The following is an 11,235-nucleotide window of genomic DNA, read 5'->3' on the forward strand; positions in this document are numbered from 1 at the left end:
TAAGGTTTCACGGCATCTTAACTAGACGCGTGCAGCCTGCGTGCGCGATGGCGATCAGATGTAAATCGCATTGATCGCCATCGCCATCGTGCACGCGTTAGTTTGGTCGAACCTTTACTCATAGTACTAGAATTTTGCTTAGTTTGGTACTAGCGCTGTGTAAGTCCCAAGATATTTATCATTTATTATTTTATCTACTTTCCAGGTGTACAAAGCCCAGCACAAGACAACTGGCCAGCTGGCCGCGGCCAAGGTGTGCGTGTTGGACAACGAGGATGACCTGGCCGACTTCACTGTGGAGATCGACATCCTCTCGGAGTGCCGGCATCCCAACGTCGTAGAACTACACGAGGCGTACTTCATAGACAACAAGCTATGGGTGAGTGGGGTGTTGTATAGTGAGGATGACATCCTCTGCGTGTTGGACAACGAGGATGACCTGGCCGACTTCACTGTGGAGATCGACATCCTCTCGGAGTGCCGGCATCCCAACGTCGTGGAACTACATGAGGCGTACTTCATAGACAACACAAGCTATGGGTGAGTGGGGTGTTGTATAGTGAGGATGACATCCTCTGCGTGTTGGACAACGAGGATGACCTGGCCGACTTCACTGTGGAGATCGACATCCTCTCGGAGTGCCGGCATCCCAACGTCGTGGAACTACATGAGGCGTACTTCATAGACAACACAAGCTATGGGTGAGTGGGGTGTTGTATAGTGAGGATGACATCCTCTGCGTGTTGGACAACGAGGATGACCTGGCCGACTTCACTGTGGAGATCGACATCCTCTCGGAGTGCCGGCATCCCAACGTCGTGGAACTACATGAGGCGTACTTCATAGACAACACAAGCTATGGGTGAGTGGGGTGTTGTATAGTGAGGATGACATCCTCTGCGTGTTGGACAACGAGGATGACCTGGCCGACTTCACTGTGGAGATCGACATCCTCTCGGAGTGCCGGCATCCCAACGTCGTGGAACTACATGAGGCGTACTTCATAGACAACACAAGCTATGGGTGAGTGGGGTGTTGTATAGTGAGGATGACATCCTCTGCGTGTTGGACAACGAGGATGACCTGGCCGACTTCACTGTGGAGATCGACATCCTCTCGGAGTGCCGGCATCCCAACGTCGTGGAACTACATGAGGCGTACTTCATAGACAACACAAGCTATGGGTGAGTGGGGTGTTGTATAGTGAGGATGACATGCATGTTGGACAACGAGGATGACCTGGCCGACTTCACTGTGGAGATCGACATCCTCTCGGAGTGCCGGCATCCCAACGTCGTGGAGCTACACGAGGCGTACTTCATAGACAACAAGCTATGGGTGAGTGGGGTGTTGTGTAGTGAAGATGACATCCTGTTAGTGTTTAGTTGAGGTGGATGACATCATCCCAGTATCTAGTTGAGGCACTGCGAGAGTGGCTAGTTGTGATGGATGACATCCTCTTAGTGTCTAGTTAAGATGGAAGGTATGCCAAGCTTTGTTGAGAAATAAATACCGTGGTTGTTTGTTTAGTTAGCGAAGTATAGATCGTTTCATGCACGAAGACGCGCCCCACCATTCTTCCGCTAATGTTTGAGTGTTATCGGCTAAATTATCCATGAGTGCACACGCACACTACAATAAAGACGCTCGGATTGCGGATCAAACTGCCCGCACCCCGCGCGACCTCGACTAAAAATTGGTGGGGCGCGTCCTCGTGGATGAAACGAACTATAGACGACATGCACATTTCTTCGTTTCGATAAATAGTTTACTAACGTTATTAACAATATCAATAATGATTTTTCTTTTCCTCTCCCTCTCCCTCTCAGACGCTGCGGTGGTTTATCTTTTATTCTGTATTAAATAACGCTATATTAAAGTATTATCTATCTCTCTCTCAGATGCTGCTAGAATACTGCGACGGCGGCGCCCTAGACTCAGTAATGTCTGAACTGGAAAAAGGCCTCAGCGAGCAGCAGATAGCGTACGTGTGCCGCGAGATGTGTCGCGGGCTTCAGTTCCTGCACTCGCGCCGCGTCATACACCGCGACCTGAAGGCGGGCAACGTGTTAGCTACCATGACGGGAGGAGTCAAGCTGGGTACGTGTCTCTCTCTCTAGCACAGTGTCTCTCTCTCTCTCTCTCTAGCACACCTTAAAAACGCCAGAGCGGGCGACGTGTTAGCTGTTAGCAACTATGACCGGCAGCAGCAAGCTGGGTTGTGTGTCGCTCTCTCTCTCTCTAGCACACCTTAAGAACGCTAAGGCGGGCGACGTGTTAGCTACTATGATAAGCGGCGTCAAGCTGGGTGCATGTCGCTCTTTCTCCCTCTCTCTAATCTCTATCGCTCTCCCCTCTCTCTCCCCCCTCCCTCCCCCCNAATGCTGTATGCCAAATTTCAAGATTCTGAGTTTACGGGAAGTATCCTGTAGGTTTTGATTCCTTTGCGTCGAAAATTTGTTGAAAATATCGACATAATCGGCTGTATCTTTTGATTGGCTTGGCTTAGAAGTTTGATATTTTCACAGCTTAAAGGGACAATAGACCTGAGTATTTCATGTGATTTTCAGCTTGATACGTTCACGCGTTCTTAAAATAAAGGGTCTTGACAGAAGGACGGACGGACAACAAAGTGATCCTATAAGGGTTCCGTTTTTTCCTTTTGAGGTACGGAACCCTAAAAAAGGTATCAATACCTTCTCATTATTATTAAAACGCTTTTTCCGAAAGCAAAACAAAGGAACAAATCATTTCACTCTGCACTTCAGATTCTCAATTCGCAAATGCCGATAATGTTCTTGGCAATCATTCTTACTACAAATTTCCAAGAAACACTTAATATTAATAGAAGTATTCAAAAGTCATTGTCTGTCCATGATTTCGAATTGAGAGGCGCTCCAAGATGTTTATCAAATAGACTAAGAGCTAGTGAACGCCAGACCTACGTTATTTTATAAAAGCTGAAAGTTTGTCAGCGTATGCTCCCTGCATGGTGAATCATGAAGTTTGGGTCATCGTGGCTTTGGCTATCCTAAAACAACTGTCTGGCAAGGAGTTGAAACTGTCAAAACTGTCTGGCTGATGAGGAATACTACTTCTAATTATTGCCCTAATATTATATAAAAATCAGCTTTTATGGTATAACGTTAGCCTTTTACGTTGGCTTTTTCTGTATATTTAATAGACTGTAATTCTACTTATGTAATACCATTAAATCTGATTTTTATGTATAATATTTGGGCAATGATTAAAAGTTGTTTCCACATCAGCCAGACAGTTTTAACAGTTCCAACTCCTTGCCAGACAGTTTTTTATGATAGCCGTCAAAGCCACGATGACCCAAACTTCATGATCCACCAACATTCTATCCTATATTGGGAGCATACGCTGACAAACTTTCAGCTTTTATAAAATGACGCAGGTCTGGCGTTCACCAGCTCTTAGTCTAAAAATAAAATTAATAATTGAATGAAAGCTGCTCGAAATAAGCCGGGCGTAAGGGTTTACTGGCTTTTGAAAACATTGGAATATTTGGAATCGACACAATGCACCTTAATAATTCCATTTTGTACTGAATCGTGTTTGGACATCTTGACAATTCGATACAAATTATTCGAAGTTAACTCAGAGTTGGGATCGAACATCGAGTTTAGTATTAATTTTAGTCGAATAAATGAGTGATAACGAACTAGCTACTTTATAGTAATTTACTGTCTTCTCTATGTAAAAGTCCCTAAATAAATAAAGAAAAAAAAACTGTCTTCTGTGCCTACCATTGAGTATATTTTATGTAGGTTCTATGTATTGAATTTAATACTTAAGAGGCATATGCGCGATAAAGTTATAAAACACCTAAAAAATCTTCTCGTGCCCTAAAACCACGGTTTTTCTGAGCGCAGGTATAAACGGGCCCATCTATAAAATCCAGTACATTAGAAGCCATCGATTGCGAAGGTAAACACTCAAGGCGCACGTTTATAACTGATAGGTGCGTGGAGCGGCAAAGACAATGGCATATCACTCCATTAATTCCGTCGCGGTACTCGTTCTGCGTGTTTCGTTCCACGGAATAATCACATGGGTACTCTACCTACTAAAGGGATTTATAATTAAGATTTTGCATATTTATAATTCAAAACAGTACCCGAACTGCGCGGCAGCGAGGAGAGAACTTTGACAAACGTCTAAAATCTGTCAAACTTTTTACAAAACGCACCGGTTGTCGTTAAAGTTACGGTCAAAGTTAGGTGGTGCAACTCCTCAGCCCAAGTGATTTGACCTCTAGATGAGAAAAGGTCGTAGAAACTAAATAACCTAATATTAGTGATCACTGACATGATGTTACATAATAACTGCCTTAGATAGGTAAGACTTGAATCCACAACCATTGACTTGCCGGCAGCTTACTTTGATATAAAGCTTACTCATTAATTATATCACAAGAAAGTATACATAAATCTAAGCAAGTTAAAAAGTTTATAAAAAAATAATTACTGAAATTGAAATTCTAAACACATTGTGTGGGTATTATCTCCTTTAGCAATTAATATTTTTATAACATTTTCCCAACGCTAGCTCGAGTTTTAATCCCCGCTAAGCCAGCTGCGAGCGTTACTAACTAGCCAGCCAAAATTTTAGTCAATTAGTCGCTAGTGTGTCAAGCAATTAAACGTGTGTTCCGTGGCTTAACTCAAAACTACATAGCCCAAACAAAGGTTTTATTATAATCTAAATTGTATACATATAACTCAAAGGTGACTGACTGACTGACATAGTGATCTATCAACGCACAGCCCAAGCCACATGACGGACCGGGCTGAAAGGCATGCAGGTAGATGTTATGACGTAGGCATCCGCTAAGAAAGGATTTTACGAAACTCCACCCCTAAAGGGGTAAAACGGGACCCACGCGTACGAAGTCGCAGGTGGCCGCTAGTGAGATATAAATATTTACCGTAAATTGAGTAACTATTTTTTCACATTCTATTTCTTAACGTGAGCTGACTATTTTGATTGACCGTATACAGGAAGTACGAAGCTGAAAACTAGATTTAATTTCAATCTTAAATTGAGGTTTTTATAAGTTAAACTTCAATATTTAAACGAATTACAGCAAATAATCTGTGACTAAGATTAAATCACACTTAAGCTTTCTATCGTAGTACGGACCTACAAGTTTTAGATATATTTTTCTCTACTAGTCCATTAGGAAGATGATTAAAAGCGAAAAAAAATTAAAAAACCTGCACTAAAAATTAGAAAATAATTACGTTATTTATCTGAACTAGTGAATACGAGTACTGACACATTTTCATTACCAGAAAAACTGCACAGTTGCAAGCTCCATATAAGCAAGATAAGATCTGTACCTCTAGTACGAAAAACTTTCGAGTTTGTTTCGTTGCGTATTCAAAGTGTCATCGAAAAATTTTGTATGAAAAATTTAACAGCGCCCCCTATATTATAGCCGCCCTAGGGGGCGCTGTTTAATTTTTCATACAAAATTTTTCGATGACACTTTGAATACGCAACGAAACGAACTTGAAAGTTTTTCGTACTAGAGGTACTGTAAAAACCGCCATCCCCCAGCAAAGGCAACGCTTTCGAAAAAAAAAAAACTGTTTTTTTTTCATCGCGGTTTCGCCGGTCGAATGGGCAGGCGGTTCTCGGTTGACACGTCCGATGCGCTATGCAGTTGACAGCTCGTTATTGCAAGCACTGGAAAACATGCATGCTCGATGACTATGCATGGTTCTTTGCAATTTACTATGAATTGAGGCTTTAATGTCATGCAAAGGCATGTTGGCAATTCCGTAGTGCCTACATGCCTTTCCTCCATAATGCTGTAGTTCTGGAAATGTGATATTTGAAATTTATAAGTAGCCTACACTTTGAATTTATCGCAGCGAGGAAAATTTTTCGTGCTTTTAAGCGATTTTGTGAAGTTTAGGAATACGCTATTAACAATATAGGTAATATATTAACGTGAAATAGCTCGAACTAGGTCTCCTTAACAAATGCAGACTGTGCATGGTCTAGATCACTTTCTGATGATTGTTTTTCATCTGTCATTAGATTTGCACCATGTCCCTATTAATTCACAGAAACTTATTATAAGAATTGCCAAATGAAATTATGTTGAGTCGAGATCAATGAGACAATTCAATCTATGTTTCTGTAGATTGTATCATTTTTCATCTACCAAATTGCCAACATCTATTGGCACAGACCTTAGGCACAGACTACACCCAATTATACGACAGCGTTTTATTATTGTGTAAGTCGCTAGATCAACAAAGAGGCAGACAAATAAAAATGTTGCTTGCAAAATATTTGCGTCTGAAAAAACTTTAGTTACGTAATTTTACTTACCTTCCAAAAGCAATTTCATTATAGGTATTACCTACAACCTTAGACCTACTACGTTATTATTAGGTATTAGGTTATAATAATAAATATGAAAAACTACTAGCGCAGAGCCTTGCCTTTTGGTATTCGTAGCACGTTCGCTATATCACGTGACAGTATTATTTCAAATTCAAAGGGTAGTAGGGGTAAAAAGCAGGGCCGTATTAAAAAGGATAGATGCTCTGTAATAGAAGCTGGGCACGAAATGACAGTACTTCATTGCTATAGCGGCCGTTATGGGAAAAGACACATGCAACTTTTACGTCTTCAGCTCTAGACTTAAAGGCCCTTTTTACGTGACATTTGAAAATATTTACGACTAAAATCCGCACGATTGAAGCACATTTGTATTGGATTGCAAGATATTTAGATCTTTTGAATTTTTACATTCTTTAATATTAGTTTATCATATTTATTTATTTAGTAGGGAATTTAGTGCAAGAACCCCTCCACTTTGGTATAGAAGGCTCATTTTTGCAACAGTGTTTCTTTGGGTGCTCCTGAGTGGATTTCCGTCGGTAGACATCGGGAGCCCCCCCTGTGGTAGCAGGGGGAGGGGGGGGCAAGTTTCCTTCCGCCGCGCTTCACTTTAAGGCCCATATCTTCAAAACTATGGGTATTAGGGCAAGTGTGGTATCATTTTCGGATAATTAAAGGATGGCGAATTCATTTCTAGAACAAACTTTTNACCTTAAGAACGCTAAGGCGGGCGACGTGATAGCTACCATGACGGGCGGCGTCAAGCTGGGTACGTGTCTCTCTCTCTAGCACAGTGTCTCTATCTCTCTCTAGCACACCTTAAGAACGCTTAAGCGGGCGACGACGCGACGTATTGGCCACTATGGCGGAGGAGTCAGCTGAGTGCGTGTTGCTCTTTCTCTCTCCGCTCTCTCCTCTCTCTCCCCTCTCTCTCCGCTCTCTCCCCTCTCTCTCCCCCCTCTCTCTCTAGCACAGCTTAAGAACGCTAATGCGGGCGACGTTACCTACCCTGACAGGCGTCGTCAAGCTGGGTGCGTGTCGCTCTTTCTCCCTCTCTCTAATCTCTATCGCTCTCTCCTCTCTCTCTCTCTCTCTCCTCTCTCTCTCTCTCTCTCGCTATCTCTCTCTCTCTCTCTAGCACATCTTAAGAACGCTAAGGCGGGCGACGTGTTAGCTACTATGACGGGTGGAGTCAAGCTGGGTGCGGTTCGCTCTTTCTTTCTTTCCCCCCTTTCTCTCTTTTGTCTCTTTCTCCCTCTCTCTCTCCCTCTCTCACTCGAGAAGGGCCTCAGCGAGCAGCCGATAGCGTACGTGTGCCGCGGGATGTGTCGCGGGCTTCAGTTCCTGCACTCGCGCCGCGTCATACACCGCGACCTGAAGGCGGGCAACGTGTTGGCTACTATGACGGGCGGCGTCAAGCTTTGTGCGTGTCGCTCCTCTCTTTTTCTCTCTAGCATAGCTTAAGAACCTTAAGGCAGGCAAGGTTTTAGCCACCATGACGGGTGGAGTCAAGCTAGGTACGTCTCTCGGTCTCTGGACTCGAGAAGGGCCTCATCGAGCAGCAGATCTCGCTCCTCTCTCCCTCTCTCCTCCCTCTCATCTCACTCTCTCCTTTCTCCCTCCACTCTCTCTCCCTCTCACACATAGTATGTATCGCGGTGTTTAACTGGGTACGTGTCGCTTTCTCCCTCTCGCTCTCATATCGCTCCCTCTTGCTCTCGTATCTCTCTCCCTCTCTCTCTCTCTCTCTCTCTCTCTCCCTCTCTCTCTCCCCCTCTCTCTCTCTCCCTCTCTCTCTTTCTCCCTCTCTCTCTTTCTCCCTCTCTCTCTCTCTCCCTCTCTCTCTCTCTCCCTCTCTCTCCCTTCTCTCTCTCTCCCTCTCCCTCACTCGAGAAGGGCCTCAGCGAGCAGCAGATAGCGTACGTGTGCCGCGAGATGTGTCGCGGGCTTCAGTTCCTGCACTCGCGCCGCGTCATACACCGCGACCTGAAGGCGGGCAACGTGTTGGCTACTATGACGGGCGGCGTCAAACTGGGTACGTGTGTCTCTCTCTCCAACACAGTGTTTTACTCTCTCTAGCACACCTTAAGAACGCTAAAGCGGGCGACGACGCGACGTGTTGGCCACTATGGCGGAGGAGTCAGCTGAGTGCGTGTTGCTCTTTCTCTCTCCGCTCTCTCCTCTCTCTCCCCTCTCTCTCCCCTCTCTCTCCCCCCTCTCTCCCNCGTGTTAGCTACTATGACGGGCGGCGTCAAGCTGGGTACGTGTCTCTCTCTCTCTCTCTAGCATAGTGTCTCTCTCTCTCTCTAGCACACCTTAAGAACGCTAAGGCGAGCGACGTGTTGGCCACTATGGCGGGAGGAGTCAGCTGAGTGCGTGTCGCTCTTTCTCTCTCCGCTCTCTACTCTCTCTCTCCCCTCTCTCTCCCCTCTCTCTCTTGCACACCTTAAGAACGCTAAGGCGGGCGACGTGATAGCTACTATGACGGGCGGCGTCAAGCTGGGTACGTGTCTCTCTCTAGCACACCTTAAAAACGCCAGAGCGGGCGACGTGTTAGCTGTTAGCAACTATGACCGGCAGCAGCAAGCTGGGTGCGTGTCGCTCTCTCTCTCTCTAGCACACCTTAAGAACGCTAAGGCGGGCGACGTGTTAGCTACTATGATAAGCGGCGTCAAGCTGGGTACGTGTCCCTCTCTCTAGCACAGTGTCTCTCTCTCTCTAGCACACCTTAAGAACGCTAAGGCGAGCGACGTGTTAGCTACTATGACGGGCGGCGTCAAGCTGGGTACGTGTCTCTCTCTCTCTCTCTAGCATAGTGTCTCTCTCTCTCTCTAGCACACCTTAAGAACGCTAAGGCGAGCGACGTGTTGGCCACTATGGCGGGAGGAGTCAGCTGAGTGCGTGTCGCTCTTTCTCTCTCCGCTCTCTACTCTCTCTCTCCCCTCTCTCTCCCCTCTCTCTCTTGCACACCTTAAGAACGCTAAGGCGGGCGACGTGTTAGCTACTAGGACCGGCGGCGTCAAGCTGGGTAGCGTGTCTCTCTTCTTTTTCATGTAAAGACAGTCTGTTAAACCCTCGTGGTAAATTCACCAAAATAGTCCAGCTGCGGTTTAAAAAACCCGCGTTCCTCGGATTCTCGAATCAGCCAATCCTCAGGTCATTTGACCTGAAGATGATATCATTTGCACAAGGTCTCTACTTCAGATACACGACTGTCTCTAATTTACCATATTTACCCATTAGTCACCTCTTAAGAAAGAAAGAAAAAACATTTATTTGGTATAGTCTGGTCTGCGAGCACGTAGAATTTTGTCCAATGACCCCAAGCTACCCATCCTTATCGCTCGCGCGTAATCATATTGCAGTCAGTGTGCTCACAGACCGGGCTTTATCAAAAAATAAAAACAATAAGTTCAATCAACTTAAAAAGCAAAATACATTTCCAAATTGGTCTCTGCTCAGTATGAGGTCATAACGTACTCTACATCTTCAGTTGTAGACCAATTTTAAAGTTACTGTTTCTTATCCAAACCCATTTTCTTTTGCAGCGGACTTCGGCGTGTCAGCTAAGAACAAGTCGACGCTACAGAAGCACGATACGTTCATCGGCACGCCTTACTGGATGGCGCCAGAAGTGGTGTTGTGTGAGACCTTTCGTGATCACCCGTATGACTTCAAGGTAAACTGACCATTATTACCTGGGCGTAGAGTTCATTGTTGAAGGAACAACCACATCTATAACGTAGGGTCTTATACTGGAGCCACTTTCGCCCGAGACTTAAATATAAATTGCTCTTTAAAGCGATGACGTAGGGTCTGTTTTTAAGTGACATTGGAGCTAGTACCTGGGCGTAGAGTTCATTGTTGAAGGAACAACCACATCTATAACGTAGGGTCTTATACTGGAGCCACTTTCGCGCGAGACTTCAGGGCAAATTGCTCTTTAAAGCGATGATGTAGGGTCTGTTGTTAAGTGACATTGGAGCCAGTTTCGTAAATACTTTCTCATGGGAAACTACGCTCTAAGGCAAGCGTGTAGAGTTTACAATAAGACGTTCAAAAGTCGACGCTACAGAAGCACGATACGTTCATCGGCACGCCTTACTAGATGGCGCCAGAAGTGGTGCTGTGTGAAACCTTCCGAGACTACCCTTATGACTTCAAGGTAAACTGATCTTTATGTCGATGATGTAGGGTAGAAATGAAACAGATATCCGGTAACTATCCGGTAGGCCGGATATCCGGCCTAAATTTACAATCCGGCCGGATACCGGATAGTAACACACTATCCGGCCGGATACCAGATATTAAAAAGCTACGACAATTTCCTATTAATAAAATGAAATACGTTAATCTTAGAGGTAAATATCATTAAAATGGCTTATAATAATGACGGCTTTTAATAAGTCCAAAAAGTTACAAAAAAGCCATATTAAGGCCTTTAAAAAAACTTAAAAATACATAAATAGTAAATATCTGTTAAGTCGAAATATTGCCAAATAAAATAAGCGATCTTTTTTTCACTGATGGTTTGATGTTCATGCATGATGCATTTCAGTCAGATTACGCAGCAAGTAACCTAATTTAATTTTCGCTATTCAATCACACACTCACGATGGCAACCGAAATCGCCCGAATCGATCTGCCCCCTAGACAAGTGACAAAATCTGACATTCTATTCGGACTGATTAGATTTTCGAAAAGTGTGACTAGTCTAGTCTACTAATAGACCCACTGATCGCGTTCGAAGCACCTGTGCGGCGCTATACTCCTCACGACATGCAACGAGACAATGAGCCAACTATCCGGTCGCCGGATATCCGGCTATCCGGCCTAGCAGCTGACCGG

At 44.7% G+C, this 11,235-nt stretch overlaps 1 protein-coding gene across 1 annotated transcript in view; it reads left to right on the top strand.

Annotated features, from left to right (window-relative positions):
* LOC114362676 (serine/threonine-protein kinase 10-like) overlaps positions 1 to 10,548 on the top strand; it is a 28,236-nt gene extending 17,688 nt beyond the window's left edge. The window contains exons 4-7 of the mRNA XM_028318146.1: positions 206 to 379; positions 1,902 to 2,100; positions 9,936 to 9,963; positions 10,450 to 10,548. Of these exons, the coding sequence (XP_028173947.1) occupies positions 206 to 379; positions 1,902 to 2,100; positions 9,936 to 9,963; positions 10,450 to 10,495 (447 nt within the window). The 3' untranslated portion in view covers positions 10,496 to 10,548. The remainder of the gene's footprint in view (positions 1 to 205; positions 380 to 1,901; positions 2,101 to 9,935; positions 9,964 to 10,449) is intronic.
* Positions 10,549 to 11,235: the final 687 nt, after the last annotated feature.

The sequence above is a fragment of the Ostrinia furnacalis genome, unplaced genomic scaffold, assembly GCF_004193835.3.
Source record: "Ostrinia furnacalis isolate ACB-3 unplaced genomic scaffold, ASM419383v2 OfSCF6681, whole genome shotgun sequence".
Taxonomy (NCBI): Eukaryota; Metazoa; Arthropoda; class Insecta; order Lepidoptera; family Crambidae; genus Ostrinia; species Ostrinia furnacalis.